General features: G+C 46.2%; 3 protein-coding genes across 11 annotated transcripts in view; 2 read left to right on the forward strand and 1 right to left on the reverse strand.

Annotated features, from left to right (window-relative positions):
• Nucleotides 1-15,405, forward strand: part of PXK (PX domain containing serine/threonine kinase like) — a 54,879-nt gene that overhangs the window by 33,902 nt on the left and 5,572 nt on the right. For 3 of the 9 annotated variants that reach the window (XM_039558685.1, XM_039558686.1, XM_010390162.4), the window contains exon 18: nucleotides 676-1,707. In XM_039558685.1, the coding sequence (XP_039414619.1) occupies nucleotides 676-857 (182 nt within the window). In that variant the 3' untranslated portion in view covers nucleotides 858-1,707. Of the gene's footprint in view, nucleotides 1-675; nucleotides 1,708-11,913; nucleotides 12,023-15,231; nucleotides 15,347-15,405 lie in introns of those variants that run through there. The other 6 variants (XR_005602937.1, XR_005602938.1, XM_039558687.1 and 3 more) reach the window with 4 other exon arrangements.
• PDHB (pyruvate dehydrogenase E1 subunit beta) lies at nucleotides 1,513-6,398 on the reverse strand. The gene is made up of 9 exons (XM_039558695.1): nucleotides 6,156-6,398; nucleotides 5,888-5,995; nucleotides 5,754-5,816; nucleotides 5,632-5,667; nucleotides 5,255-5,540; nucleotides 4,429-4,539; nucleotides 3,707-3,798; nucleotides 3,298-3,439; nucleotides 1,513-3,005 (listed from the first exon to the last, which is right to left on the reverse strand). The coding sequence occupies exons 1-9, from the start codon at nucleotides 6,381-6,383 to the stop codon at nucleotides 2,860-2,862; spliced, it is 1,212 nt and encodes a 403-aa protein (XP_039414629.1). The 5' UTR covers nucleotides 6,384-6,398; the 3' UTR covers nucleotides 1,513-2,859.
• KCTD6 (potassium channel tetramerization domain containing 6) lies at nucleotides 6,611-14,625 on the forward strand. Its single transcript, XM_039558696.1, has 3 exons — nucleotides 6,611-6,740; nucleotides 11,914-12,022; nucleotides 13,223-14,625. Exons 2-3 carry the CDS (start codon nucleotides 11,996-11,998, stop codon nucleotides 13,907-13,909), a joined length of 714 nt encoding a protein of 237 aa, XP_039414630.1. The 5' UTR covers nucleotides 6,611-6,740; nucleotides 11,914-11,995; the 3' UTR covers nucleotides 13,910-14,625.

The raw sequence follows: 15,405 nt of genomic DNA on the forward strand, positions 1-15,405 counted from the left end.
AGAGTACAAAGGTCGCTGGTGGGAACAGGAGAGGCAGGCTGGAGGTGTGTGTGACAGTGTTGTGATTCATTCAGTCTGTCAAAACAACCATTTGTTACAACATGTTTGGAGAAAGTCAAATGGAACTGTGGAATTGTAAAACAATTCCAGAAAACTCTATCTGCAGTTAGTACTTTTAAAAGGAAGTATAATCTGACCGAGCAAAATGGTCATCACAAATACAAGTGATGTGGTCCTTCATTCATAAGAATGTAAAGTGAGTTACATAAGTAAGAACAGGTAGTAAAATTTGCTTCCAGTCTTTGTTACTGTTCATGTCCCAAAGAGCAAACTGCCTCCCTAGGGCCAAATAGGAGAAGCTGAATCTGGGAAGTTCTGTTAAGTGATCTCTGTTTTCCTTGGTACAAGATCACATGTGAGTCATGTTTTGCATCTGAGTCCTGAGGCCCTTCAGGCTTCATTTCAGAGGTATCTCAGATGTCACAACTTGCCTGCAGATAGAGGGATTTGATCACTTTGGCATTTTCCATCTGTTCTGTTCTTCACACTCCACTGGCATTCAAGGGATGACGTGACTAGTGCAGGACTGACCAAGTCCAGCCAAGCAGCCACAGTCCTCTGTGGCAGGACATCCCCAGCATAATCAAACTCCATCTTCTCTCCCCAACCTCACAGGAGCATCGTCCATACCCCCAGCACCACCCCTGCCACCAGCAGCTCCTGCCCCGAGCACAGAGGTGCCGACGTCGCAGCCCGACGCAAGCCGAGGAGCCTTGCTCAGCTCCATTCAAAACTTTCAGAAAGGAACTCTGAAGAAAACACAGACGTGTGACTACAGTGCTCCCAGGATCAGCTGAGGCCACTGGTCACTCCAGGATTCAATTCCCTCTCCCCCTCCTGTGCAGCAACTGACCCACCAGCTCAGAGCAGCTGCAGCTCCATGCTCCCCGGTTCCAGCTTTCCTCGAGTAGCAGCACTGCCCTGCCTGAATTGCTTTGCTGTGCTGGGCTAAGTACTCCGGTCTTTACTTGGCTGCAAGAACCTGTGTTCTCTAGCTAAAGTTTCAGGGGTACAGCAACTTCTATATAGCTGAATAAAAAAAATCTGAAAATAGGAATGACCATGATGATGGCGAATTAATGCATTTTTCCTAGCTCCATCCCACCCCTTTTTTCAAATTACAGGAATGTAGTTTTAGTCTGCTCAATTTTTCAACTCTCTTCATGCACTTGTAACTCATCTTAAGTCTTGCTGCATGGAGTCAGCAAGTCTGTTTTACATAATCCAACTCTTAAAGCATACTGCACAGGTGAGGGAACAGGAGAATTATATCTTATTCCCATCATCTTTGCTGGTGGAGTTAAAATGCTGTCTCATTAAGCTTGTTTAAATGGACATCCTACCTGCAACTCTAGGGGCAAGTGTTTTTAAATGAGGAAGCAGCTGAAGTGGGACGTAATAGGGCACTGGGATGTTATTGTTGATTTAATTAAATGCGAAGTTACTTCAAGCTAATTCTATCATTTAAACTTTATTGAAAGATCCTTTTTGATTTAAAACCTTAAAGAAATTGCACTTTAAAGGATTATAGATAATCCATTTTTTAAAATTCAAGTACATCAGTGTTTGTTACTATGCAGAGAATGTCTGTAAAAAGTTTCATGTAACCTGTGATATTCAGTCATTTTTATTAAAATGTTAATGGAATTCCTTCAGCAGTGTGTGGTGGGTATGTTCAGCTGGGACTGAACCTCCAAGCCAGACTTCCCAAGAACCGAACAGCACCTCTGCTAAAGGAAATACCCTGGAAAATACTCCTGGCTCTTCAGAAACAGGACCCAAGCTCTTTTGTCTGCTGATTGAAAGATACTTCCTCTCCCCCTGTTCACCTGAGGTGCAGAGCAGGCCCCACTGCACAGGCTCCTCAGGGCAACTTTCCCTGTGTACCAGAAGCTGCCGAGGGAAGCCTGGCAGAGCTCCCTGGGAGGCAGTGATCTCCAAAAGGCTGCTCTGACTGCTTCCCAGCTCTTCACACACAATCCACACACTGCTGCTTAGGCTCAGTGCAGCTGAATAAACTAACTCATTTTGCACTGCAAGAACTATAGCTGGAGTCTGCTGTTGTCAGCCCAGGCAAAGAGTTAAAAAAAATGAAACCAGAAAAAATTTGAACAGTAAAAGCAAAGCATCTGAGCACATATTTTTTATCACTGTTATGTGGCAGCTAGTAAAGAAAAATTAGGTAGTGTTTCCCATCACATACTGGAAAGACTCACAATTTTTATTTCAGCTCTTGTACAGAAGCCTTTCTGCATGTGCAGAGTGCTCTTCAAACCAGCCACCTTCTCTTAACCCAGCCCGTGGGCTGCCACAGCCTCTGCTCAGAGCTGCACTGAATTGCTGCACTGACAGGTTGGGCTTCATCTGATCAGCCTGATCATTCCTTTTTAATGAGCCTTGCAACCATGGGCTCCTACAGCCATACAGCATTCAGGGCCTGCTCTTACTCTCTGCAGCTCTGTACTCAATCACTGCTACAGCAAGTTCAACACAGCTCCTCTGGTACTTACCAGCCAAGCAAAACCAGAGGATTTTTTCCTTGCTCTGAATTTAGAACAGCATTTCTCCACAAACAGTAGCACTAACCCAACTGTACTGTTGAACAAACAAGCATTACCACATTGTTGCATGTATGAAGTGTGGCTTTGGGGGTAACCCCATATAAATATTTTGGGACGTCACTATACTTTCCCCACTGTACAAAAGTTCATGGAGCTTATACAACAGAAATTATGCATACAACGTGCCCAACACCAATAATGCCTTGTAAAGCAGGACTTTAAAACATGTATTTACAACTTATATATTCAAAGCTTTTTTCACTGCAAATACTATATCCTTCACTTGAGGTATGCAGTTATCCTCTAAGATTTTTGCGTAAGGCATGGGGACATCGGCACCAGTGACACGCACAGCTGGAGCATCCAAGTAGTTAAAGGCAGGTCCTGAAACAGAAAACAGTGTCAGGTTGCCAAGTACTACAGTTTTGCCTTAATTCAATTTCTTAATCTTACTCTATTTAAACAATTTTGTTCCTGTAGCTCTAATATTCCAGAGTGGTGTTCTGGCTTGTGTTCATGCACTCTGGGGTTTGTTCATCCACCCTGTGAAAATCCCTAGAGCAAGACAGCTCCAGCTCGTCTGATGTAACCTCTCACTCTGCCTCTGCCTGGCTTCATCAAGAATAATCAGGATTTAGAGTAGGGAATGAGAACAATGTACTGTGAAACTCGGTACCTTCCATGATCCTGGCACAGATTTCAGCTCCTACTCCAAACTGGGGCCAACCTCCTTCTACAGTTACCAGATGGTTTGTCTTGACCACGCTGGCTTCCACCGTTTCAATGTCCATTGGTCGAATGGTTCGCAGGTTTATAACCTGGGGGAAAAAGGGAGAGTGTGAGCCTTGGTGTGATCTGAGCCTGTAACTGTTTGGGTACAGGGCCCTTCAGCACTTTCAGCTGTTCTGACTCTAAAGACAAGACTCACTAAAATTTTTGATTCGGAAATGTGAAAGGCACATGCTGTTAAGGTACTTAGAAGTATTAAGACCCTTGTACTTAATACACTGAAGTTTTGCAGAACCTGAACAAGAACTTTTTTCCCCCAGTTCAGGGGAAGAGAAAGGAACCCAAATCCCACTCACCTCACACTCTACACCTTCTTTAGAAAGTACAGCAGCTGCTTCCATACAATGGCCAACAGGTCTTGAGTGTGACACTAATGTAACATGAGTTCCTAGAACAGAAACAAGTGTTAGAAAAAACCTCTTTAAGATTTAAAGCTTTTTTCTAGACCTCAAGCTCCTTTCAAGGTAGCATTAGGATTCACTTGCAAATTTAAGGTTCATAGGTTTGTTTGAAATACTGAACCCAGACATAGTATGAACAGAGGAAGGACCACATTAAGACACAAACTTTACCCTTGAATTCAGGGAACTGAAGAGGTATTTAATATAGTTTTCAGATTATCCTTTTCAAACATTTACATAATTCAGAGGTAAATTATGAACAAGTGGGCTGGAACACTACAGTACTCTCTTTTTGCATTTTTGACCTAAATTACATACTTTGGTGTGGAAAAAACTGTTTCAGCCATTACCTACCCAATTTCTATACTACAGAACAAATCCTTTATGGAATCCTTTAGAAGGGTATAGTTTTAGCTGAGATATGGACAATCAGGTGATATTTCCTTGTAAGGACAACAGAACATGAAACCACACTACTAGATAAAAGAACATTTGAACACTTAACATTTGAAATACTTTTCTGTGCCCAGTGATAGCAGCACCCTGAACAGCCGAGAGGTTAAGACAAGTCCCCAAGCACGTCAATTAATAAGGAAACAAATGTATTCTCAGCTTACCTTGCCTTTCTATTTTAGCTTTTCCAATGGGAATAACAAATTCCTTTGACTGTGCCTGTTCAGACATTTCAAAGGGAACACCATACAGTAATTCATTTTCCAGCATCACAACTAGAAGGAAACATACTTGGATTAATGTGTACATCTGCAGGCACAGGCCTGCACTGACCATTAATGGTCCTGCAGCAGCTCAAGACCATAAACCCATCCAGGCAACAAGGAAGTGAGGACTATGTTTGCAGAAGCAATTAAAAAAAAAAAAAGTAAATCTAAGTCTTTACTTCAATAATGAATTATTTAAAAAACTTTCCACAGCTACTCTGAAATGAGGTCAGGTATTTTACTTTTGGTACACGACAGTACAATTGCTAGTTTTAGAAAGGTCTCACATTTTTAATTACTGTTTGTGAAAAATAAAGACAAAGGCTTCCCTGCTCTTAACTAATGACATTCTGAATTTATCATTTGAATTTCATGATCTGTAAAATTGAGTTACATAGGCGCTATATATACAAGACCTCCTTCTAACTCATCTTCATTTTTTTAATCCCTTTATGATAGATTTACAAATGCTTCCAGATTTCCTGGTTGATACCAACTAGCACTAAAACTGTGTACCATCAGCAGCACAAAAATCGGCCTGCTGTTAGCATGGCAGGGGACTGTTAGGGAAAGCATAAAGCCCTCTGTGTCTTTTTAAGTACCCTAAAACAGCAGTAAATCAACCTTGAGTGCTTTAGGGTTTAACCAATCTTTGTTTTTGTGGTGAAAACAGACATTCCTTAGGATTGAGTGCCAGGTATTGCCATGACCTGCTTGTGCTCACCTGGATTATCATCCCGTATTGATGCCTTCAGCAGCCCTTTGGCATCTTCTGCGCTCCAAGGACTGACAACTTTGAGGCCGGGGCAGTGCCCGTACCAGGCTGCAAAGCACTGGGAATGCTGGGCTGCAACGCCAGCTGATGCTCCGTTGGGGCCTCGGAAGACGATGGGAACAGCAATGGATCCCGCAGACATGTAACAGGTCTTGGCAGCAGAGTTGATAACCTGATCAATTGCTTGCATGGAGAAGTTGAATGTCATGAACTCACACACTGGTCTCAACCCTGCCTGTAAAATATACTGAAATGTATTAGCATGTTTTTACATAAAAACAGTTTAATTTTTAAAACCAGAAGTAGAGAAATGCAAATGTACAAACCATAGCAGCACCGACAGCAATTCCTGCAAAGCCCATCTGAAAGAGAAGGAAACCAAGGGGTAAGGATCAGGGAGCTTAAGATGATGGAGGGATCACCAGGGTAGGAGACAGGGCAGCCTTACCTCGGATATCGGGGTGTCGATCACCCTTTTGTCGCCGTACTTCTTCCAGAGACCCCTGGAGATCTGCAGGGCAGGAGAAAGGAGTCAGGGCCCGACTGAGGCCCTTTCCCGGGCCGCTAACGGCTCCCACGTACCTTGTAAGCACCATCGTACTGTGCCACCTCCTCGCCCAGCAGGAAGACGCGCTCGTCCCGCTCCAGCTCCTCATCCAGCGCCTGGTTCAGCGCGTCCCGCACCGTCACCTGCGAGACAGCGGTAGGCGGGCTGGGCGGGGACACATTCCCCACACGCCGGGAGTCACCTCAGCCCGCGGGCGAGGTCACCTCACCGCCCGCCCGCCCCGGGGCCGGACCCTTCCCTGAGGGGCGCGAGCCCCTCTCCGCGGGCAGCCCTCCCCGCTACCTGTATGGCGGCGGGCGCGGAGAGGCGGAGGCCCCTGCGCTGCTGGAGCCGCTGGAGCGGGGGCGCGGCGCTGCGGCCGTGCGGAGCGAGGCGGGCGCCCAGCGCCAGGTGCCGCAGAGCCGCCGCAGCCAGCGCCATCTTGCCCGTGTCCTCTCGCCCTGCGGCCGCCTGACCCCGCCTCCCTCGCTCTCGCGAGAGCGCCCGCGGCGCGCGGCCTTTACGCGCCATTTCCGGCACCGGGGCCGTGCGGGGACCCCCGCGGGGCCGCGCGTGGCGCGCGCCCGAACGCCCCGCCCGCGGCTCCGGCCGGGCCCGCGCAGCCCCGCGGGGACGCGCCCGCGAGGACGCGCCCGCGAGAACGTGCCCGCACCTCCGGGCGGCCCTGAGGGCGGCGGGAACGCGCGTCCCGGCCGCGCCCGTCCGCCCCGCCCCGTCACCGACCGCCGGGGCGGGGCTCGCCGGGACACTCCCCGCGTCGTCCCCGCCCGCGTCGGCGGCTCCGCTCCGGCGGCTCCGCTCCGGTCTTGGGCACAGTCCCCGTCGCTGCTGCCGCCGGGCTCCGCCTCAGCGCCGAGAGCTGCGCCCGTGAGTGCCGGGCCGGGCGGGAGGCGCGGGGACGAGCGCCCGGGGCTGCCCCGGCTCGGGGGCGGTGGTGCGGGGCGGGGGCCGCAGCCGCGGTGGGGAGCGCGTTACGGGGCGGGCAGCGGGGCAGGTGCCGGGCCGGGCTCCCGGGGCCGGGCCGGACTCCCGGGGCCGTTCCGGGCCGGGCACAGGGAGCGGAGGGCCCGTGATTGGGCGGGGATGGGACAGGTGTTATGGGGGTCCTGTCCGCGGTCGGGCTCGGGGAGGGCGCAGTGGGGATGCCCTGGTGGGAGCCGCGGTGCCCGGCGGTGATTTCTGGCAGGGAGGGTCTGGGACCCATGGGCTTCGCTCCGGGCGGGGAGGGGAGTGGGTCCTGCTGCCCCACGGGGAGAGGAGGCAGAGCTGGGAGTCTGTTTTGGGATGGGGGTGAGGCCGTGGCCTCTTGGGTCACTTGCGGGGAGAGAGGCAGAACGGGTTCATTTCCAGCGTCTTTGCTGAATCACTGTGATCCGGTGGAGAGTTCTTTTACCACGAACTCGTTGGCTCCTCTGGGATGGAAACGGCTGTTTCTCGGCTCTTGCTGAAGCCCTGAATCCCATTCTGGGCTTTCGGGGGGGATCTTGATGGGATTTCTGTCCCATCTTGCTGTCACTCCTTGGTCCGTGTGTGTGCTAAGCCCCATCAGTGTGTGCAGGGAGGCTCGGTGTTTCTGACACCTGCCTGCCGCCAAAACTGTTCAGAGGCGTTGTTTCCTCATTGGAAAAACACTGGTTAATATCACAGAAACAAAGTACATGGATAAACCCGAATTATTATCACAAGTCCTGGAAGCGTGGGTGCCCCGGGTTGCTTCAGCAGGACCAGGCTGGATATAAGAGTCTTCCTTTGGGTCTCTGATAGGAGGGCCAAAGTCATACTGGGATGTGAGCTCTTCCAACAAGAAGCAATTAAAATAAAGGTTTGAAATCTGGACTTAGGATGTTGTAGAGCTCCTTGGGAGGGAGGAGGGAAGGAAACTTCAGGAGCTTGGAATTTATAGTGACGCAATTAAAAATAAAGGAGTAAAAATGCTGAGTGGCTGGCGTGAGCATTTTCCCATCCTGCCTGAGGTAAAGACTGAGTATTAGTAAAAAACAGCTCAAGAAAAGCAAGAACTAAGTTAACTTCTAATAAACTGCATTTGTCATTATAAACTGGACTTGTAGAAGGTGATAGGTGCTTTCTTTAGTGAAGCCGATCTGCTGAACTACCAGAAGATCTGGTAACGAGTTGTTTTGAGAGTGCTCCTCCTCCTCACTCCCCTGGTTAGGGTGGCATAGAGCTGGAGCTCAGGGGTTGCTCTGCAGACCCTCAGCTCACTGTAGTTGGTGGACAACAGTCAGCACTGGTGCTGCTAAGTGTTTGTCAGTTCAGGTGAGTCACCAATAATTTACAGTAAGAACTTGCCTTTCAAATGTTCTGACTGGCTGGGAAAGAGAGAGGTTGTCCCTGTACAGTGTAACTATGCTGGGGGATGGAGTTTCTTCTCATCTTGTGAGATCTTAAGTGTGAGAGGCAGGGAGCTCACAAAGGGGGTGAGTAGCTAAAATGCCAAGTGTATGTTGGAGTCTTACCTTGCTCTTTTAAATTTTTAAGTTGCCATTGCTAGAATTCCTTCCATCTCTCTATTGACCTAGAAATCAAAGGTAATGCTTGAAGTTAAACAGTCTGTGCTATAATATAGTTACCAAACTGTCCATGGAAGACTATTGCTACAAGTGAATCCCTTAATTCTTTTGTTTGAAAAACTAGATGAAGAACATTCAGAGCAAATCAGGTGGTCTGTGCCTCTTGACTTACAACTGCTGGGTGTATTTCTGCTCTTCCTTTGAGTACCTGTGTTACACCAGTGCCGGGGGTCTCTCCAGGAGCGGTGGTAGCCTGTAGTCCCAGCAGTGCAAATGCCTGGCAGTGCTACTGGCATCCCCTGGCCTGGCCTGAGCTTGTGTCTCTGTGTGTGTGTGTGTGTGTGTTTCCCCAGATGCAGATGTTCATCTGACTCTTAAATGCTTTCTTTGAATTTCAGCTTGCAAACTGGTTTGCAGCTCTGTTCTGGGAGAAGCCCTGCTGAAGTTAGTGGCACTACCTGTTGCAGCAGTGTTGCTGATAAACAGCCTTGTAATCCTCTGAGTCATAACATATGAAATAAGAGTGAGCGTTTTATAAATGCAGGTATCCAGTTTGGTGTGTCGAGTGTAAAGTGATGACTTGAGTCCTTTTCTCACTTCTCATTGTGCCATTCCAGTTCTGGCTGTACTGGGCTGTGGCAGGAGCCCCAGTGACCGTGTCACTGCTGTGTGTCCTCTCCCTGCATGCAGAGCAGTGTCACGACAGCAGGACTGTGGTTTGACACCATCCGTGCACTTCTGCTCCTACCAGAGAGGGACATCCCGTTTGGCTTAACTGTGTCAGCAATTTGTCTGACTGAATTTCACCTCAAGTATTTTTTGTGGTTATTAAATACAGGCTGCCTTGGGATATGACTGTGTCTTGTCTGTAATTTGCTGTCTGGACAGGAGTAGCTGCATTGGCAGGGCTATCCCTGTGTGCAGTCCATTGATGTGTGACACAAGGACAGAGCTGGCTTGAGGCTGCCTGTGCTGGGAGATGGATGGAGTGTCTGCCCACCCCCACTGATGATCACTGTATTCCATTCAGGAAGATTTAAAGCATTGTTAAAAGGGCACATGTCATGAAGGGCGTCCATCTTCAGCCTTGCTGTGATGTGGTTGGTGATTAGCTCAGGTTGTACCCAGATTAAGCTACTTTCACCTGTGAAGTTGTCTAGAAATTCAGAGCTCCCAGGCTGATGAGGGAAGTAGTGAATAGTTGGGATCACACTAGGGCATTTTAGGATGGCCTCCTGCTATCATCCTTTCATGCGGCGCATCTTGTTCCAGCACTGGTTTTCTGGGGAGGCCTGTGTGTGCCTTGTGGTTCTGGGTCCTTACGCAAAGGTCACCGAGATTTCTCCCTTCCCCTTCTATGTTGAGGGCTAGGTTTGTTTCCGATAATTGCTCTTGTAAATTATTCACTCCAGTGTTACTCCGCAGTGCTGTGATCAAAGATTAAATCATGCCTTTGCACAGGCTTGCAGTGTCATTCTCTTTCTTTCCCTCATGAAGTCTTGATTCATCTGTAGTGGACTTACATGCTTAACAAAATAACATCATATTTACCAGTTAAAATAACACTGATGGACATCTCTCTCTGTCTTTGAAATATCCTGGATGTGTAATTTGAGTTAATTTTATTAAGACTGCAGATCTCTTCTGTCATGATTACTGGCGAGGTTTCTGGCTGGCTGCATCATTTCACTTTCAAGTGAGTATCAGAAACCTGTACCAGTCTCATATGGTTTTAATGCATCTGCGTGTTATCCTCATCTTGTACTTGACCAGAATAGCACCTTCAAGGGCTGGAATTTAAAAAGTCTGGTTTATTGCTAGAAGTTTACAAACTGTACTTGAGTGACAGTTCAAAAAAAACCAACCCAAGAAATCAAACGAAACCAAAACAACAAAAGAAAAAAAAACAACAAAAAAACCAACCCTGAAAGAATTCACTTCTTGATTTGTAAGCAGTTAAAAAAAATAATTACAGAGGTTGGCAAAAGAGCTGGCGTTCCAGGTTTATCTGCTGTTGGGGGGTGTGCTTTAATGTACTCTCTTGAGGCATGCTGTGTCTCTAATTTGTAAAAATAGGATCCTGGTATGACTTGTTCTGTATCTTAGTATTCCTAAGTCTTCTGTTGTCTGACCTCACTATTTTCATACACTGATTTTGGTTTTTTTACTCTTTAATCCACCTGAGATGCAGCTGAGGCTATGCTTGTGCTGCTGGGTCCCAAAGACCTGACCTGCTGGACACTGTTTAGCTCAGGCTGTGGATTTGGGCAGGGCAGCAGAGCACAGAGAGGTGGGATGTACTGCCTTGTTCTGTGGTGAATGAAACCAACCTCATTTCATAGGATTGAGAAGGGCAAGTTATCTTACTTGGTTGGGAATTAACTGTGAACCTTCAGTTGTTTTGGAATGTGGGGCTCTGGCTTGGCTAAGTCTTTGTGCTGTCTTTAGCTGGGTGGCTGTATTTTGAAGTTTGTTAGTAAAGAGGATGGGACCAGAATCTTGGGAACTGTGTGGTCTTCTAAGATGTAAAAATAAAGCTGAGAAGCTCTACCCTACTTAAAACAGGCTGACCTAAATTTTCAGCAATTCTAGCAGAGAGGCAGGCTCTGGGTAGGAATAAAGGCTTACTGACAACTGGCTTCCCTGTCCTTCCCTGGCTTGACATGGTTGACAGGCCACCTTTGGCAAATCAACACTGGTGTCTGAGGTCATTCACTTCCCCCTTCCCCGAGTTGCACAACCTGGCTGTAGATTTGCCTTGTGCTCATATGGACAGTCCCCTTGTTATGCAAGTCAACAGTTCAGCATCTTCTGGGAAGTCACAGCATGAATCTCTTCTCAAATTGCTTTTGTTGGAGTGTGTTGACAACATGTTAGATGTCCTCTGGCTTGTCCCTGCAGAGATTGCTTTTGAGAGTAGGTGTCTGGGAAGTCCATTCATACTCTTTGTCTGTAGATTAATGTTCTTGCTATCAGTTGCACTTCTCCACTACTGAATTATTAATTCTGCAGTGAGAGTTTTTTTCTTCTTAGTGTTCATTGACTTCCATGCATGATTTATTCTTCTGAGCAGTTTGAAACTGGAGCGTGGGAATGTTGACTAATATTAATGGATCGCATGTGTGACCTCAGAGGTGGCTAAAGAAGCTTTTTTTAATTGGGAAAAGGACATCTGTCTTTCAAAATAGTCACAGTTTCCCAGGTGAAAGGTTGCTTGTGCAGTTGTATTACCCTCAGAGGTACATTGCTTGTTATTCAAGAAAACTGGGATGTTCAGGCAACTGGTGGAGTGGTTTACCTGTGTGCTTCAGAGACAGTCCTGTGGGTAGCGTGATGGGGGAAGGGGGAAAAAGTGGGTTTGCAGATTCTCCTGCTAATGTGACTTTGTAGCTGAATGCTTTCCTGGCAGAGAGCCTGCCTTTGACTGGAAAGCATTCCCCTTGGTGTTCTTGTAGGTACTGATGGTCTGCCATGTTTTGTTCTGTGTTTGTGTGTGCTTTTTCCTGCAGGGAGGTAAGAGGAGGGGAATCGTATATCCTTTCAGCAGCCTTCTGTTAAACTTGGAATACCACAGTTCAAGCACTTGAACAGATGGATAATGGAGACTGGGGATATATGGTGAGTGCAAGTGTGCGCTGTGTGCTACAACTGGGCTTCCGAGGTCTTGCAGCAAAAATCCTTCCAGATCTGCCTTCTGTAGATCCAGAGCTTCAGTCGTGAGAGGGAAATCTATGCCTGTTAAAACAGCCTTACAACAGCTTACTCACCTTCCTTGGAGTGCTGCACCTCCTGTGCAGTTTGTGGGCAGTGCCCAGGTTCACATTTCCTAGGGACAATCAGCCAGGACTGAACTGATGCCTTGAGCTCACTGCTATCGTTTTCCTAACACAAAGGCCAAAAATAGTTTGTGCTTTCTGCTTATCATTTTAAGCACTTTGTCATTTTATTTATAAAGAAAAATATTTTTCCTTGTAAATCTTGTCTCAAACTAGACAAGCACATCTTATTTTCCTCCCCTTCTCATTCTGCTGCCATGCATATGTCTCTTTTCTCTGGCTGGCTGCAGTCCTGGTTGTTAGAGTTGGTGGCCAGATGGGATTTATGTTCCTTTCTCTCTTGCTTCCTCATGTGCTATCTGGAATCTGATGCAGACTGGTTTGTGCTCTGGCCCCCTCTTCTATGAGACATGCTAATTTATTAATAAATATTTCTTTCTAGAGTTAAAAGCTGAAAGTTCTTTTTTCCCCTTGCCTGTTTTAATGAAGCCTCTGAACCAAAGCATGGATTATTTTGATTGTGAGCTCTTGGACCTATGTTTAAACTTGCATCGTCTTCCTCTTTTGAGGGAGAAAAAGAGGCTTAACATTTGTTTGGCTGATTTTTTTCTTTTTTTTTTTGGTTTTGGTTTTGTTCTAGAATGAGAGACAGATTGTGAAAGTAGGGAACATTGCTGGGCCTCATTCTGACTAACTTGTTCTTCAGGAAATTTCTCTGTTCTCATTTCCCCATCTGTAGAATAGGAAGAAACTTGCTGCCCAAATGCAAAACTTGCTCCTGTGACAGTAGCTCAGTTGTTAAGATTTCTAAAGCATTCTGGAAATGTGTGTTCTGCATGCTAAGTATCATCCTGTCTAGTTGCCAGTTGTGCCTTGTTGCTAGGTGGCTTGGATTTGTTCAGGTTGGAACAGCCCTTAGAGGCATTGAACAGGAGAAGTGTGATTCTCTCCAGTTTCCCAGCAGTATTTGCCATGTGTGTCAGTGAGGTGATCGAATCTTCTTGTTGGGGCTTGATAAACTCTGCAATTTCTCTCTTTCTAGATGACTGATCCAGTCACGCTAAATGTGGGTGGACACATGTATACGACCTCCCTCACAACTCTAACGAGATATCCTGACTCAATGCTCGGGGCCATGTTCAGGGGAGACTTCCCCACTGCCAGGGACTCTCAGGGCAATTACTTTATTGACAGAGATGGACCACTTTTCCGTTATGTTCTTAACTTTTTAAGGACCTCAGAGCTCACTTTGCCACTGGACTTCAAGGAGTTTGACCTGCTCCGGAAGGAAGCGGACTTCTATCAGATTGAACCCTTAATTCAGTGTCTTAATGACCCCAAGCCTCTGTATCCTGTGGATACCTTTGAGGAGGTGGTGGAGCTGTCCAGCACCCGCAAGCTTTCCAAGTACTCCAACCCGGTGGCTGTGATCATCACGCAGCTCACCATCACGACGAAAGTCCATGCACTACTGGAAGGCATTTCAAACCACTTCACCAAGTGGAATAAGCACATGATGGACACCAGGGACTGCCAGGTGTCCTTCACCTTTGGGCCATGCGATTACCACCAGGAAGTGTCGCTCCGAGTCCATCTCATGGAGTACATCACAAAGCAAGGCTTCACGATCAGGAACACCAGAGTCCATCACATGAGCGAGCGTGCCAATGAAAACACAGTGGAGCATAACTGGACTTTCTGTAGACTGGCACGGAAAACAGATGACTGATTCTGACTCCACAGGAGCCACTTCAGTGATTAGCAACTTAATTGGACAGTAAACCCAAGAGAGTCTGGATTTTGACTAAAGCAACAATATGGGCTTTTTTTATACGACTATTTATTGTTTATCAGTGAGGACTGGAGGAGTTTCATTCTCTAGCAGCTCAGTTCTTTTGTGCAGTTCAGAAAAAAAACCGTGCATGTGCCTGTTCAGTCAAGACACCTTTTTGTTTGAAAGAGGGAGTCCGAAGAATTAGTACGATAGGGTATTTTGTGTCATTAACACAATTCTCTGACTCAACTCAAAGTGCTAAAATTACCTCTTGTTTAAATGGTTTCTAATCCATCTAATGCTATGACACTGGGAGCAAGAAACAAAAAAGATTTTAAAATGCAGTTGGGGGAGAAGCTGCTATTGTGTAGACTAATTTAGTTTATAAATCAATAAACAGTATTGTAATATTCTAGGAAAACAAATCCCACCCTTTAAAAGTACTTGATAAGTACAGTTTCTTACAGTTATGACAACTGTTTCTTTCTATGCATATAAATCAAGCAACCAAATATTATCTGTAGCCATGGAAATATGATTACAAATATTTATATTGGATTCTAAATGCAAAGTGTCCCTGTGGTAGAATTCATATTTTTAATGCCTGGTGCAATATTATTCCCAAGTGTAATGCCTGCCAGAAGAAGCTAATAAAAATGTGAAATACAGAATACTGTTTTGTATTTTCTTTTTGTCTTTTAGAACTCTCATACTTCAAAAAACAAACCCAACCAAACAAAAAACCCCACACCCAAATCCTGGTTTTTTGTGCTGCAGAGTAGTTCAGGTGTTCTGGTAGGGCCCTGTTTTCTTCCATTAATGATGTAATTTGTTCCTTTTTATGTTAATCAGATGATTAAAATGTCTTCATTATAGACAAAGCCTGTATTCTGAAAACTGCTTTAGATTGATAGATGGCGAATATTTGTACTGGCTAAAGGGGTAGGGATGGAGGGAACACAGAGCCTAAATACTTGTAGCTGCTAATAGAGTTGCCTGGTTTGTCAGCACTTTATCTACTGACTTTATATATATAATTTTAACTGCAGAAAGCTTTTTCTGGTGATGTTCAAGTCAAGGCACTCAAGTTCTTTGGCTTTACTCAATTTCATATAGACATTTCTACTTATCCTGGTCCCTTCGTCGTAGTTTTTAATAGAATTTCTGGTTATGCTCTAACTTGATTGCAGCTGGGAGCTTTCCATCACATATCTGGCTCTAAAGTCCTGTCTTGGGGGGTATTTCTCTGTCATATTTTGTCTCTTCATACATTGCAGGTTTTTGACTTATGTAATAAGAGCAGCAGTGAGAGCTTTATTCTTGCTATCAAGGAGGGAAGAGAAGCAGAACTGATGAAGCTCAGGAAAAGTTGTTTCTTTCTTGCAACATGTGGTAAGAAATATCCATGTTAACTGGCATTGAATTATAATCACAAGATGTTCCTTGCAACA

The sequence above is a fragment of the Corvus cornix genome, chromosome 12 (assembly GCF_000738735.6).
Source record: "Corvus cornix cornix isolate S_Up_H32 chromosome 12, ASM73873v5, whole genome shotgun sequence".
Taxonomy (NCBI): Eukaryota; Metazoa; Chordata; class Aves; order Passeriformes; family Corvidae; genus Corvus; species Corvus cornix.

Excerpts from the sequence above, each read along its gene's own strand:
- PDHB (XM_039558695.1), bottom strand. The coding sequence starts at position 6,383 with ATGGCGCGTAAAGGCCGCGCGCCGCGGGCGCTCTCGCGAGAGCGAGGG. Across the intron at positions 5,996-6,155 it reads CCGCGCCCGCCGCCATACAG|GTGACGGTGCGGGACGCGCT; the intron begins GTAGCGGGGAGG and ends GCTGTCTCGCAG. Across the intron at positions 3,799-4,428 it reads AGCTAAAATAGAAAGGCAAG|GAACTCATGTTACATTAGTG; the intron begins GTAAGCTGAGAA and ends TTTCTGTTCTAG.
- KCTD6 (XM_039558696.1), top strand. The coding sequence starts at position 11,996 with ATGGATAATGGAGACTGGGGATATATG. Across the intron at positions 12,023-13,222 it reads ATGGAGACTGGGGATATATG|ATGACTGATCCAGTCACGCT; the intron begins GTGAGTGCAAGT and ends CTCTCTTTCTAG.